The sequence below is a fragment of the Sturnira hondurensis genome, unplaced genomic scaffold (assembly GCF_014824575.4).
Source record: "Sturnira hondurensis isolate 20B ecotype Veracruz unplaced genomic scaffold, ASM1482457v3 Scaffold0007865, whole genome shotgun sequence".
Classification (NCBI taxonomy): domain Eukaryota; kingdom Metazoa; phylum Chordata; class Mammalia; order Chiroptera; family Phyllostomidae; genus Sturnira; species Sturnira hondurensis.
Window position 1 is genome coordinate 10,535,299 of NW_028080496.1, and position 16,001 is coordinate 10,551,299.

The 16,001-nt window shown below is 51.6% G+C and overlaps 1 protein-coding gene across 1 annotated transcript in view; it reads right to left on the bottom strand.

Annotated features, from left to right (window-relative positions):
- Nucleotides 1–16,001, bottom strand: part of ADAMTS17 (ADAM metallopeptidase with thrombospondin type 1 motif 17) — a 187,667-nt gene that overhangs the window by 158,559 nt on the left and 13,107 nt on the right. The window contains exon 4 of the mRNA XM_037053739.1: nucleotides 13,364–13,366. Coding sequence (XP_036909634.1) covers nucleotides 13,364–13,366 — 3 coding nt within the window. The remainder of the gene's footprint in view (nucleotides 1–13,363; nucleotides 13,367–16,001) is intronic.

The following is a 16,001-nucleotide window of genomic DNA, read 5'->3' on the forward strand; positions in this document are numbered from 1 at the left end:
CACCTCCAGGGTGATTGACTGCAACCTGCTGCTGCTGCGGGGACACCTGTAACAAACTCATCCAGACTGTCCTAGGCTCTATGGAGCCTTTAGAAGAGGCTCAATGAGCCACGTGCCCACCAGCCTTAGCCATCAGCTCCTGGGAGCAGGGCAATTCCTGAGGCTGAGGATGTGCTGGGAGCTGTGATGCCTCCGTGCCCCCTCGGGACATCCCCAGCAGCCCATGCTCCCTTCTCGTGGCACTGCTCTGCCCTATCTTTTACCGACAGGGTAGCCCATCATGTCCTGCCTTCCCCACCCGCATGTCCTTTTTCACACATGTTTATCGCACACCCCTCTGGGCCAGGCCCACGTCACGTCTGCTCTGATCCTGGCACTCCCAAGCCAGGATCAAGACCACGCAAGACTGGCTCACACTGGGCGGCCTCAGGGTGGTCCTGCTGCAAGAGGTGGACACCTCTCCACGAGGTGCCTGGTCAATTTCATTGTCTGATTTGATTCAAGTAACCGCCTGCCTGGAAACCCTACTGGCTACACTGATTTCCTGCTCTAGAAGCTTTTAAGAGCAGATTGACATAAAGTCACCAGCCCAGCAACCATGCTTCTAGGACAAATTCTGCCACCACGGAATCCTGGTCACTCCCAGCAGGGTTCTGAGCTGCGGTGACCACCATGAGTCACCCATCGGCACACATAGGATCGGTGCTGCCTGTGCCTTTGATCTGCCATCACGCCACCTGCCCGCACACCCCCAGCAGGCGCCTGGGGCAGGGCACCAGCGGCCACAGGAACCACCACCGGTGTGCCCCTGGTCCTACCACCGGTCAGCCCGCTTTTTGCCCGGGCCCTGCCTGAGACAGGCCGAGAGTCCAGCCAGGAAAATCTAGAGACCAGCAGCTTATTCCCATAACCAAACTGCTTCCCAGTTCTGGGGACAATACCAGTGAGTTTTCCTTCTAGAATGCACCCCCTCAGGGTGTCGGCCGTAAAAGTCCGCACTCCTTGTCACGGCCAACGCTTTCTGCTTTGAGAACTTGAAGGAATCTTAGCTCACAGACTGTACTTCCAGCAAACACGCTGCCCACAGTGAATCACTCCCTTCACGACCAATCTGTCGTGGGCAAGCTGACTTCAGATGTCCCCTGCCCCAGCCCAGGAGAGCCAATGTTACGACAATCCTAACCTTCCCACTTTCCTCCTTCAGTCTGCCCGCCACTTGAAACGGCTGCTCACGCTCTCCTTCTGGATGGGAAGGGGAGGAGCTCAGTGGTGAAAATGATTAAAACTCACAGCCATGGGGAGGTCTCTGGAAATTTCCCTGAGGGCGTACAGCAGATGAAGAAAGAGTCATTGAAGAAACTTACTAAAGCACTGGTAGGAAGAGCAGGAGCCTCGCTCCCTCCCTCCCATTCTGGCTTAGTCTGGTGGAAGCCACACTCTAGCAGGATACGACCCAGAAGACAGGGCTCCGCCCCTTTCCTGCAGCTGCCAATCAAAGAATGTGTCCTTCACCGGGCATGGGGGTAGTGTGTGTGTGTTGGGGGGGGGGGGATGGGCAGGCCACCAGCATTCCTCATCCTCTCCAAGTCCAAGTTGTAGAATGTAAATTCCTGTTGGGGACCTCCAAAACCCTGAGGCTCCCTCCTCTCACCCGGCCCTCACTCAGAGGAAGGAAGCTCTATCCCAGGGCAACATGGGGGCCACCAATCACCTTCGTGTCAGCTTGCTCACAGGGCAGACAGTCCGTGCCCGGCTGGGGAGGCAAGCTGGAAAGACCAGAGACTAATGGTCCAAACTACTGCCCACTGGAGTGGCGGAGTGAGTTTCCCTGGGGACAGAGGCAGCCCATGTGAACAAAGAGCTCTTACGCTCTCTCCCCAAGAACTAGGTGTCTTTGAAACCGACTGTGGGAAAGATGGAGCCGAAGGCCACTTCGTAAAACAATGAGGACTGAATGGAAGCAAGTATGAGGCTGGCAGCTCCTCTGAATCAAGAGCAAGAAGCTCAGTGGGAAGCCAGCCAGATCACCAGAGACTACCAGGAAAAAGGACAGCTAAGGAGAGCCCCTCGGGGTTAGAACACACCTCAGAGACATGTCACAGAAACCACCCTAACTGAATTGGGTTGGACTATACCATGGAACATCCTATGTCCCAGAAAGCAGTGCAGCCTAGCAGCTGGATGTGATGCCCCACGGCAGACAGCTTAACAGAGAGACAAGGGAAAGAACAGTTAAAGCCAGCCCTACATAACTGTCATCACCCCTGGGCGACTGCATTGGTGCCCCATGCAACTCCTTCTGAGGCGCAACTCCTTCTGAGGGGCAACTCCTTCTGAGGGGCAGCACTCTGCAAGAGGAAAAAGACATCATTAAAACGGCCTAGCCCTGGCTGGGTAGCTCAGTTGGTTGGAGTGCTGTCCCACCCACCGAAAGGTTGCAGGTTTGATCTCCCACTGGGTCACATGCAAGAGGCAACCGATTGATGTTTCTCTCTCACATCAATGTTCCTCTCTCTCTCTCTCTCCCCCTCTCCTTAAAATCAATAAACATATCCTCAGGTAAGGAGTAAGAAAATAATCCAGGTGAGTCATGACAGAAATAAACAAGCGAACGATGACAAAAAGAATCCCCAAAGACAGGGTGGAGAAACTGTATCCCAAGTTCCTACAAGTATATAACACAAAAATCCAGTTTTCAACAAAATATTATGAGACATACAGAGAAACGGAAAATGTGACCCATGCCTAGGAAAAAAGCAGGCAATAGGAACTGCCTGTGAGAAAGCCCTTGGGGCATATTTAACAGGCAAAGACTTCAAAGTAGCCACAATAAAAATGTTCAAAGAATTAAAGGAAACAAGACTTAAAGAAGTAAGCTATAATGACAACGTCTCATCAAACAGAGAAGACCGATAAGTGGATAAAATATTTTAGAAGAACCAAATTAAAATTCTGGATTCGAAAAGTATAATAACCAAAAGGAAAATTTCACTACAAGGGCTAAAACACACATTTAAACTAGAAGAAAGCACCAACAACCTTAAGAATGATGAGGATTAGGCAATCTAAAGAGCAGGGGAAAATTAACAGACTCAGAGAAATGTGGGGCACCACTAAGCACACTAACACACATATAATGGGAATACTGAAGTAGAGGAGGGAAAGAATAGAAAATTTAAAAAAATAATAATGGCTGAAAACTTCCCAAGTATAATGAAAAACATAAATCTGCACATCCGAGTAGCTTGACAAAGTCCAAGTACAATAAACACAGGGAGATCCACACCCAGACATAGCGTAGTGGAAAGGCTGAAAGGCAAAGAAAAACAAAATCCTGAAGGCAGCCAGAGAAACATGACTCAGCACGTGCAAAGGAATTCCAATAAGACAAGTAGCAGAATTCTCATCAATTACCAAGCTTGGGGGTAATTTGTTACACAGCAAGAGTTGCTGATACAGACGTGGAGGCAACCATTTGTTGGGTTTCTTTCCTGCTGAGCTAAGTAGGGTAGACATTCACAGCCCTGCTAGGCTTCCAAAACACAACCTATATTACCCGAGCCAACCTGGACTTACCTGCCTGGGCTCCTACAAAGACACAGGCCCAGAGCACCCCTTTCAGAGAGGCCTCTCACTTAAGCGTCGCTCCCAGCTTGCACACGACTTCCTTCCTCCTCCGCTCTCGAGAGAATGGAGAAGAAGGCTAAGAGGGGACCGTGACAGAGACTGAGCAGCAGCGGACAGACACTCCTGGGCCAAGGCCACCCTAGGGGTGGGCTGGAGATTGACAGGATGATCTAAGCCACCTAAGGGGGCAAGTGCAGCTCTCCCCATCCCGACGGCAGGATGGCTCTGCCACCTGGGACCACCCTGCGGCCACATACTATGCTGACTGTGGTAGGCAGACAGAGGACTCTGCTGTTCAGGCATCATGGCGAGTCCCTGTGTGGCCTGTGACCCACGCAGGGCCTGAGTCATTTTATGAAGTCTGATATCATGGGAGGTCCCGAGGACGTAAGCAGCAGCTTCCGGGGGCCACTTGTGCTCCTATCAAGGAAGACCTGCCTGAGAATGAAGTCAGCACAGAGGGAAACATAGGCCAGAGATGGCGAGAGAAAGCAAGGATGTCCAAACGCACTCCCAAAGACCCTGGGCCCCGCCAAGGCTGAAGGACGTATTACCTGGAAGATTTTTCACAGGAGCCCAAAAATTCCTTTTTTTTTTTTTGGCTTAGTTTGAGATAGAGAGAAGCCAGAGCCATGCAAGGCCTCCTCCTGCCTTTGGTCCCTAAATGCTCTTTCGTGTTTAGCCAGCTGATATGGGATCCCTGTCAACGGGAACAGCTGAGCCTTTCAGAAGGGATAAAATGAGATCATGGGTGTGATGTGCCTGGTGCAGTGCGGGGCGTGTGGCTTATGTCCTCCGTGTCCTGTGGACAGCACGCCAATGTGAGCTCCCACGGACCCTGTGCTCTTGGGGCTGCTTCCTGAGCCCCCAGATAGGCCTGGCCCCCAGCCGTGCACACATACCACGGCCTCACCTGAGAAACAGCTGCATCCACTGTGGAAGTGCTGCCTGACTGAGAGCCCCCGCAAAAAAAACAAACAAAAAACAAAAACCCGCAGATCTGATCTAGGCAAACAATTATGCTTTTTTATGAGAAAAGAAAAAGGGAGCCACCCAAAAAGTACATGCTGAGAAGCTGGTACATCGCCTGCCAGAAACTTCTCCCCTTTACGGGATTCCCTCCCAACTTCCTTAAAATGGTAAGCTCATGTACTCAATTTAAAATCTGGTTCGCTTGGCAAAAATCGCACTTTTTAAACAACGGTTCAATGACATCTATTACGGAATACATTACACGGCTGGAAGGGAACAATTACCATGCCCCCCACCCCCACACAAAGACACCCCTCTCTCACGCATGCACCCACCAAATGTTTCAGGGTAGAGCCTGGAGTCAGAAGGGTTATTACGAAGCATTTTATTTTATCTGGCAGCCAGAAACGATGTTCCGTTGTCTGCAGCCCAGGCTGCTGGAGGTGCTTGCCACAGGCCAGCGGCAGGGGGACAGCAGAGGATGACAGCTGTATGTCTCTGAACCCCAAAGGCAAAGGGAGCGGCCCCTGCAGACGGGGCCCGGGGCACGCACGCTGGCGGCGCCCCCAGAGGTGCGTTCTCCCTGCGGCCTCGGCAGCTTCCTTCTCTCCAGGCTGCTTCTAAATGCTTTTCCTCTTAGGTCGTTCCTGGCCCATCCGAACTCCCAGGAGCTACTCTTTAACACGGTTCAATGTGGAACTTCATCCAGAAGTCTACACGGTCAGTGTCAGAGTCGTGGAAAAAAAAAAAAAGTATGGGAAAGGAAAACGGAATCCCTGGCTGGCCGGCCAAGTTTGCTCCGGCTTCCCCTCCCACTGCTTCCGCTGCTGGATGGTATGTGGAGTCCCTCAGGCAGCCTGGCCGGGCGGTAGGAAAGGCCACCCTGGGGGTGCAGGGACAAATGTCACCTACATTAGACACTGGATGCCTGGTCAGCTAAGACAGGAAGCCACACGGGACCCAGGGTCATGGATCTTTGTGTTGGGTCCTTCCTAAGTCACTGTGACCCCACATCTACCACAAAGAGAAGCACAGCATTTTGCTGGGGACACTGTGACTTATCATAATATGGATGTCCCAAAGAAAGTTGTCTTTTCAATCACATGATCCCATTCATAGTCTTCCTTCCCGTGGCCTTGGCCAATGACCAGGCCAGTGGTCAGCCTGGGATGGAGCCCTCGCAACAATCTCACGAGGTGATGGCGGTCCGGAGGAGCTATGCCCGGTCAAGGTCACGCAGCACGTGTGCTTTTGGAGCTCAGGCCTGCCTGACTCCAGGCTCTGCACGCCCTGCCCTGGCTGCCATGCAGCCCTCCACACATTCTCCCAGGGGTGGGATTTCCAGCCCTGGAAGGTGCCAGGCGTGCTGACAGTGAACACAGGGACGGACGACACATCCCGTCCCCTCCTCTGTGATGGCCTACACTGTGAATCCATTGAGGTCCAACAGTGTTCAGACCCGGCTCAAACCTCTCCCCTCAATGGGGCTCCCCAAGTCCCCACCCTACCTTCTCAGAGCCCTGAGCCCCGGCCTGGCACCCCTTGGGTCAGCGAGCCTGCAGTCTGGGTGGCTCGGCCCTCTCTGGGAACGCCTCTCCATGGGCCCCGACCCCCTGTGGTGTCCTGGGAGGGCCCATTTCCCCCAGGCTGACCTGGACTCAGAGGGGCAGGAAAGGCACTGGGAGCATCTTTAGATGGAATCTCCGGTGGACTTCCTGAATGCTTCGTAAGGTGGTACGCACCACTTCAAGCTGGAGAAAAACATAACTGTGCTGCCCTGGCCGGGTGGCTCCAGAGGTAGGAGCATTGCCTTGTGCCCCAAAAGGTCCCAGGTTCGATTCCCAATCAGGGCACACACCTAGGTTGCAGGTTTGAGCCCCCCGCCAGGTGCATACAGGAGGCAACCGATCAATGTTTCTCTCTCTCTCCCTTCCTCGCCCTCTTTCAAAAAAAGGAGCGAAGGAATGTCCTCAGGTGAGGATAAGAAGGAATAACCATGCTATTCCTTTGCAGACTTTCGTGTGCACAATCTTCATCACCATATGAGACATGCAGGGACCCAAATACCCTCCTCGGAGAGGGCGTCGGGTGGGGGCAGCAAGGCAGATTTGGGGGCAGACGCTCACATCACTGGGACAGCCAAGATGACCCCCACCACCGAGAAACGCGTATTTGCACCGAAGGAGGCAGTTTTGCAAACTCACAGGCAGCCAGCAAGGCCCCTGACAGAAATTAATTAAGGGCCTCAGCCCCAAAGCGGCTCTGAACACACTCCACCAAAAAAAATGATTAACTGCTCCACGCAAGGGAACCAGCCATCCAGACGTGACTCAGATGACACCATCAGGACAGAGCGGGCGCGAAGCCCCGAGGCTCGGCTGTACCCTGCCCACAGCCAGCCCCACACGGGGGGAAGCATCCTCACCCCGACGTTAAGAGGTCAGGGTCGGTGGAGGGAAACCCAAAGGCCCCGGGGAAGAGCTGGGGAAGCAGTAGCTGGCTGTGGCAGGGGTGGCTCCTGGTGTACCTTCCGGGAGAAAGTCATGCTTCCTCAAATACTGACACAAAGCATCCCTATTATCTTCGAAAAGGCCCGGAAGGCCACGCACGGGCCCTGGCCTGTAAGCTCCATCTCTAAATAACGTCTGTCTCCTTGGAGAGAAGAAGAGCCCCTTTCCCCCTCCCCAGTCTTGAGTGTCCCTGGGCACTGCTGTAGCAGCAACACCCACAGCAGACGTGGACACGGTCTCTCTGGGTCCCTGTCTGGGGGCCTTGGCCCCTCACAGCTGGTCCCAGCCTCCATTCCGTGCCACCGTCACAGCTGACCACCCACCTACCAGGGCTGCCTGGTAGTTTCTGCTCAGCTGAGCGGGCACACTCCCAGCTGCGCTGGGCTGTTCCCCTACGGTTCACTGTCCAGCTCTGTCCAAACTCAGTGACAGGGAATTTGATCTATGACTTGCTAATGGATTGAGAAAGGTACATGCGCCTTCAGCCCAGAGGCAGTCTGTGCAACCCACACCGGTCCCGGCGAGTGAATTCCCTGTCTGGTCGTGCACGAGAAATTGCCCGTTGCTCTGGAAGAAGGCTCTGCAAAATGAAGCCACTGCATTCGTGGCTGGAGAACGCCCAAGAAAACTGGGCAGCAGATGTCCTGATGAGACTTTATTTTTATTTATTTATTTATTTTTTTGCTGGGCTTTTCCATGAGAAATGAGTGGCCTGAGAAAGCCAGACCTTTCTGCAGAAGGGGGGAAAAATGCAACCTTAAAGTCATTTCTGACAAAAGACTAAGCAGTCACTCCAAACAGGGTGTCTGTTCCCCTTCCCTTTCCCCGTGTCCGACTTTCTGGCCCGGGGCCTCCTGCTGGGAGGGAAGCCGGGCATGCTCCTGAGCTGAGGCACACATTCCCTCCAGCTCTCTCCCCCTTGGAGGAACACAAACGCTGCTGATTCAAAAATCAGACACTTCTGCGGGAACTGGCAGGGGCCGCGCACTCCACCCCCACTGCCCCTGGAACACCAAGTCAGCACCTCGGCCACCCGGCCCGTGCCTTCTGGGGACCACGGTCCCTCCCTCCAGCCTTGGGGCTGGACCGGCTGCCAGGAGCTTCCTTGAGCCACCTGGACTGTCCCAAGCCAGCGTGCACTTTAAATAATAAACTGTGCATTCCTGATCCGTCTGCAGCCCGAGGCAGATTTTCCTATTTAAGCTGGAGGCCGTCTCTGCTTTGAGTTACTCAAGTGGGGCGGGGGTGTGTTGCATAAGAGCCCAGGAGAGAACTGGGAATGGACAGCACACTTGTCTTCCAATGCCTCTGCTTGGGGGAGCTGTGGTGGGAAAAGGCATTCACACACATGCACACACACACACACACACACACACACTTACAGGCACACAGCTGGCCGGGTATCCTTTCCCTTTCTGTCTCCACACATGAGTGTTAGATTCTCTTTCTCAGTCTAGGAATGGGAATACTCAAGGAGAGCGCCAGGGTGCCTGCCCTGTACTGATTTTACTGTGTTCCCACAGAGGGTTCATCCCAAAGACAGTGGGAAGGGGAAGGCCACAGGATGGCTGCACGGCGACGGCCACTGCAGCACTCAGGCTGACGGGAGACACGTTTAGGAAAGGTGATGCATGGGAAAGAGATTTAGGAGCATGACAGGCTGATGGACAGCCCCCAAAGGTGTCCAGGTCCTAATCCCCTGAACGTGTGGCTACAATAGCTTATACAATGAAAGGGGCTTTGCGGACGTGATCCAGTGAAGGGTCCTGAGAGGGGGAGATCACCCTGGATAATCCAGTTAGGCCTCCACGGTCAGCCGTGTGCTCCTGTGAGGGAGGCCGAGAGAGAGCGCGGATGACGGAGGGAAAGGTCCCGGTGATGCGTGCGGCCTCCACGGCCCTCTGCCAGCCTCAAAGAGGGAGGAAGGGGCTGAGGACAAAGGGACGCCGGCGGCCTCTGGAAGCTGGAATAGTCCAGGAAGTGGATTCTCCCCTTAGAGAGCTTTTGGAAGGCATGAAGGCCTGCTGACATCTTGACGTCAGCCTGGTGAAACTGATTTCGGAACGCTCACTTCCAGAACTGTGGGAGAATACCTTTTTGTTGCTTTAAGCCGCTAAGTGTGTGGCTATTTCTTGCAGCGGCAACAGGAAAAGTAACAGAGGAGTCTTGCCTTCCAGCCAGAGGACATGAGACACAACTAAGACAACAAACAGCAGACTGAGATACGTGTAACACTCAGAACGTAGACACGGCACCTTGAGATTCTAGAAAACAGGTAATCAGAGTGGACTTCCTGGAAGAGATGGCATCAAAGTTGGCCCTCAAAACACAACATGGATTTCAAGAGCAGTAAAAAGACATGAAAAAGTCATTGGATACAGTTCTATAAGCCAAGGTGTACCTTGAACGTACCAAGGGTCTAGAAATATGCAATCTAGTTTGAACCACATTAAACAAAAATTATTCGACATTTTCAGTAAGGGGGAAACCTCTATGCACTTCAACCCGAAAACCCAATGAATTTACTAGGAATATATAATTTACCCAAATTGAGCCCATCGGCAATACAAGACTTAAACAGGCCAGTGTTTAGGGAAGAAACAACAGGGGAAGTTATGAAAGAGTTACAGCCACAAAAAACCACCAGGCTGAGGCTGTTCCAAAAGGGACTCTACCAACCCTTCATGGACCAGATGACCTCAATGAGTCACAAACTGTTCCAGAGCTCTGAAAACAAAGGAAAACGTCCACCAGTTTTTAAAACTAGTCTAACTTCGACAGCTAAACTAAGAGTGAGAGCCCACACGCAAAAGAGGAAAATGATAGAGCACCATGATGTATGAGTACGGATGCAAGAAGCCTACAGAAGACATTAGCAAACAGAACGCAATGTCCCTTTAAGGAAATAATACATTCCAACCACAGGAGATTTCCAGCAGGAGTTCAAGGTTGGTGTAATAGGAGGAAATCCACTTACAGCACACACCATGGTAATACATCTGAGGCAGCAAGCGCATGTCTGTCTGCACGATGCTGCAAAAGCCGTTCGGAAATCCAATGCCCATGTCTGATTTTATAAATCAGCCTCAGGAGGGCCAGGTCTGAGACCAGCTGAGCAAATGCATACATGCATACTCGTCCATATCCACAGGGCACAATAAGAATCTACAGGTCTGCACAGACACAAATAAATAAATGGGGGAGCAGGGGCCATGCCCCTTGCAGGAGAGCACAGATTTAAAACGTGGAGGAAACAGCCCTGTCTGGAGGTACAAGAGGAAACTGACTGGTGCTTCTCTCTCACATGGATGTCTCTCTCCCCCTCTGTCTCCTTCCCTGACCCTCTCTCTAAAAATAAAGTCTTAAACATGTGGAGGAAATGATAGAGTTAGAAAAGTGTCACTTTGAAGCCATCGCAGCAATAACTGAGTCTGCCGAGAATCAACGGATGCCAAATCTAGTGAGTGATCGTTTGATGGAAACGACATCAACGTTGTCTCAAAGATCCCACAATTTACTTGCTAATTACATGTGGAAAAGTAATAGCTTCACAGCAGATTAATCCAGAAACACAAGCCAAACCAAGGAATATAAGTCGACGTCACCAACCACGGACGTCCTGAGAAGAACATGCGACCTTTATGGTATTCCTGCTGAAAATGCTTAACCACAGTCCAATCATGGAGAAACATCAGGCAAAAACAAATTAAGAGACCTTCTGCAAAAGAAGAAGACTGTGCTTGTATTTTGGAAGGAATGCGAAGGCCGGTCAGGACAAGCACTAAGTAACGGACCCCAATTGGAGGAGACGAAGGGGCCGTGACAACTCAGTGCAGTGCGACCTCTTGACTGGCTTCTGCATCCAGCAAACAAAGCCATGAAAGACATCACTGGGACCACGGACAGAAGTCAAATACAAGTGACATATTAGATGATAGTACTGTGTCCACGCTTCATATCCTGAGTTTGATAAATAACTGAGGGTTAGTAAGCATTTTTAGGAAATATAAATAAAAGTATTGAAAGACAAAGGAGTATGATGTCTGCGAATCCCTCTCGGGCAGTCCAGAAAAACACAGTAAGAGCGACGGGGAGGGACGAGAGGATGCAGAAGATGGGGGAGAGAGAAGGTGAGAGGGAGAGAGAGAAAGCTAACTATGGAGCAACTCGGGGGAAGTGCTGACGATGGATGAATGTGGGTAGTGAGTATACCAACGCTCCGTGCAGCTATATCAAAATAAGGAGCTAACAAACAAATATGGCGGGGGGGCGGGGGGACAAGGAAAGCGGACGAGGAAGAAAGGGCCAATAGTTAACTTTGAGTCTGGGAGACGGGACAGAACTGGGTGAGCACACAATCCAGATCAGAAACTCCAAGTGATGGGAGCAAGCGGCGATTCCATCCATCGAAGACGAAGGGGCTCCAGACAGGAAAGGGGGCGGCTCCCGGGTGGAAACGCAGGAAGACCCCGAGGCGGTGAGATGAGCACAGAGCAGCGGTGACCAGGTGGCCGCAGAGGCCCCCTGCAACGTGCTGGCGTGTGGAGACCGTGCACACAGAGCTGAGTCCCAGCTGGCAATGCCCCTAAGGCAACGCCCCAATGGCAGGAACCAGGACTGGGTTCTGAGGGCACGCCTCAGTCCCACAGAGCCACTGGGTCCCCGCGGGGAAGGGAAAGCAGAGAACTGTAAAGGGGTCCCAGGAAGCAGTTCCGGGGGCCGGCAGATGGGCAGGCAGTGTGGGCAGCAAGACCCCCACCCCAGCACCGGGCTTCGACTTTCAGAACAACATGCCACTCGGGGCACCCCACCCCGTGTGTGGGCACCCCTGCTTTATGGGGCAGAGTCGCAGCTGTCCATCTGGTGGCCTGGTCCTCGCCTCCTCTCTTTCCTCCCTTCCCAGGCCCAGCACACACCACTGGGAGTCAGAGGGACCTTTCCACCTGCACGTCTGTCACAGGAGAAGGGGGGATGTGACGATTGGGACCCTCTTCCCCAGGGCACGTCCTGAATGAGACTGTTAATCAGCGTTCAATCCAAGTGTCCCCAACAGCCCGCTGCAGTGGCAGCTGCGGGAGGGCTGGGACCCACTCTCTCATCCCCTGCAGGAGGCCCATGGGGGGCCAGGGCTGGGCCCAGCACAGCCCACAGGAAACATGCGTTGGCCCAGCAACGACGTTGCTGCCTTTGATACAAGTGTCTGACAGGTTTAAATAGAGACCTAAAAGTAAAATCGACTCAAGCCAATTTAAAGAAGACACACACATGCACACACGCCAAGTTCCTGAAAGCTCAGAGGCATACGAACTATAATTAACGTTTACGTGAAGATTCATTCGAACGCTGCCCCCAGGCCTGGCTTTTCCATTTTTCCTGAGTCTCCAGTGATCATTTCAGAACACAGAGCCTCCAGGGGTGGGGGGAGGGTGAGGAGGAAGGACCCACAGGAGCACAGGTGGGACCCCCTAGGCAAGAGGATGTCCCTTCCAGGTGGTCCTCATCAAGCCTCCAGGGGGACCCCCTTTTCAAGATTTTTATTGTATTTATTTTTAGAGCAAGGGGAAGGGCAGGAGAAAGAGAAGGAGAGAAACATCTATGTGTAGTTGCCTCTCATGCGCCCCCTACTGGGAACCTGGCCATCAACCCAAGCATGTGCCTGACCAAGAATTGAACTGGTGACCCTTTGGTTTACAGACCGGCACTCAATCCACTGAGCCACACCAGCCAGGGCCTGAGTGACTACCTTTTTTAAAGGAAGAACAGAGGAGGGAAGGGAGGGATACAGCACAGATCAACTGCTAGTTGATGCAGGAAGAATTTTTTGCAACTGGATATACAGGAATGTCTAGAAGGTGACACACTGTCTTTGATTGTTGACCTTGGTAGATGGGCAGGGGCCCCTACCACACCGCCCACTGGCTGCCAGACCAGTCACCGGCGGGGGTCCTTGTTGGTGCCCTCCCCAGAGCGTCCCAAGTCACCCCGACATCTGCTGCTGCTGCGCAGACAGCTCATCCACACAAGTGAGCCAGTGCGGGAAGATCTGGGGGGCTGGGGGGCGGAGTCAATGCCTGGAAGAAAGAACAGCCCAGGAGGCTGAGGCAGACCTGGTCAGGGAGCGTTATACTCTGGTAGAAAGCCTGAAAACCGCACGGTGCTCGATGAATGAAAACGATCAGAAATCTCAGCAGAGATATTGAAACTATAAAAATAAAGAACCAGTGGAAACATCACATAGGCCACAGTGTCCAAACTCTCTCATACAGAAATTTGTGAAAGACGGAAAAAACCCATATGATAAAAAATTATAAAGATCAAATCGTTTCTACGTATAATAATCATAGGTAACAATGTACAGGACATCCACGAATATCATCCTTTCATTCAATGCTAATATCCTTTTAACACTAATCAAATGTCGTGGAAACTTAACTGTTCACGTCAATTAGCTTGTGGTAAAATTGGTTTTGTTATACGTCATTTTGCTTTTAAGAACCCATCAACGATGGCAAGTGGGGACTTACTGTGCAATACGTTGCATGAAATACTGCTTTGCATGTACTAACTCAGATAATCATGTGAATACTTCTATAAAGTACGTGCAAAAACCCCATTTTTCCAGTAAAGAAACCGAGACTCAAGAGCCACTTGAGCCAGGAAGTGGTGATGTCAGGCATTCAAACCCGGTAGGCCTGGATGTTCATTCTTTTTTTCTTTTTTTTCATCAATGTATGGTTGCCTTTCGTGCGTCCCCTGCTGGGAGTTGGCCTGCAGGGAACCCGCCTGCAACCCAGGAATGTGCCCTGACTGGGAATCGAACCGTGATCCTCTGGTTCGCAGGCCTGTGCTCAATCCACTGAGCTACACCAGCCAGGGCGGATGTTCATTCTTAACTGCTACAATGTGCCACCGCCTGTCTCAGAAAAGGCTATTTTGGAAACTGGAGAACATTTAGAACTGGACACTGGAAGTGTTACATACGCGAATTTGAATGCAGTTAAAGGTGTGTTTACAGAAAAATGTGTAGCCTTACACAGATACACTACAAATGAAGTAAGTTTAGTGAGCTAAGTATTCTGCTCAAGAAGCTGGGGAAAAGCGGCAGGACTGAATCTAGAGAGTATTTTTTTTAAAAAGGAGTAAAAAATATAAAATGGGAATTAAAGGAAGAAATGAAAACCCAAAAGAGTAGACAAGAAAAATACAACCAAAGCCAGTGCTTTGAAAAGATTAATACATAGATCTCTACAATTAAAATTAAGGGGCTGGATTTGCACTTTTTAACATGGACAAACCTGGAAAACATTGCTATGATAAATGCAAGTGGCACAGTACGAAACCGTCTATGTAAGTTTTAAAACATACAAAACAAAGCAATGTATGGTTTATGGCTATGTAGTAGCAATGTTACGACAGTTTGAAAACATGGGCAGGAAGGCTTCGCGCCGACCTCAGAACAGCGATGTCTTCCCGGGAGCCAGGTGGTGGGAGGAGAAGGGATGGGGTGGATAGAGGACACTCAGTCACAGCCATAAATATTACTTTCTCTTAAAAAAGGAAAGAGTCCAGAGGCAGATCTTAACATGGGTTAGGGTCTGCATGCTGGGTACGTAGCTTCCAATATTTGCTTTGTTTTGTATGCAGTGGGTGGTTTCGTTTTTTTCTTTTGGGGCCTGTTTTAAATATTTAAGTAAAAGTAATTTATACCTGCTACATTTGTTTACTTCCTCACTGTCTCCCTCCTCCCCCCGCAAACCCCAAGCTTCCTGGAGGCAGGGCCCACGCTGTGTCTTGCCACCCCCAACTCCCGCCACCGGCCCACCCAGCGTCCTGAGCGGCCAGTGAACACTGGCTAAGCAAACGCACAGGAATGAAAGGGAAGAGGTAAGCACGTGGCCTCAAGAGTGGACTCTGGTCTAGAAACACTCCGATTCCTTGATTCCATCACAGATTTGCTCAAGGGACGAGAAGGATGGATTCAAGAAGGACCACGAGAGCCTTCAGCTCCCGGGTCAGGCCTCTTTGTTCAGGGTTTCTCTTGCTTCGCCATTTCACACAGAACAAGGACATTAAAGGGCCCCCCTGAAAATGGAGAATGGGGGGCGACAAATAACAGTAATTATAAACACAGCCGCTGCGACAACAGCCCACATTTGTTAGCTGCAAGGTGACAAGTGTGCTCGATCTCACGGAAAACCCACGACATCTCCAAGAGGGAGATGCGATCCCGGAGGGGCAGATGGAGGAACAGAGGTTTAGAGCGGCCCCCGCCCTTCTAACCTGTCTAACGTTGGACGGCTCCTTTCATGGGGTCAAGGACAACCAAACAGAGAATCGGCCGACTGGGACATCTGCTCTTGCAGACAGAGTCCCTTTCTAGGACTCACTTCTAATTTCCTCTAAATTTGGTTTGTTTGTTTGTTTTTTACCTTTGGGGCATTTGTGAGAGTTCTCATGAACACGTCCTCCTGACCCAGCGCGCCGGAAGGGGCCACATCCCCCCAAATGCGTGTTCCTCAGCTACAACCACAAGAAGCATACGAGACCAGTGTTGTCTCAATGTTATGGATGAGAAAACAGAGGCTGGTAGGGGCGGAACGATGTGTGCTGACCAGCAATACCTTTGAACGGGGGCCGTTTGAAGATAAGCTATTTACTGAGCTAATTAAATGACAGTGAGGTCATGGGGGGGGGCCCATAATCCAACCTGACTGGTGTCCTTATGAGAACAGGAGATTAGGAGGCAGACAAGCACCGGGTTGGGGGGGCACCCAGGGACACGGCCATGAAGACAGAGAGAAGATGGCCACCTACAAGCCAAGGAGAGAGGCCTCGGAAGAAATCAACCCTGCTAACACCTTGGTCTGGAACTTCCCACAGCTTGATCCTGGA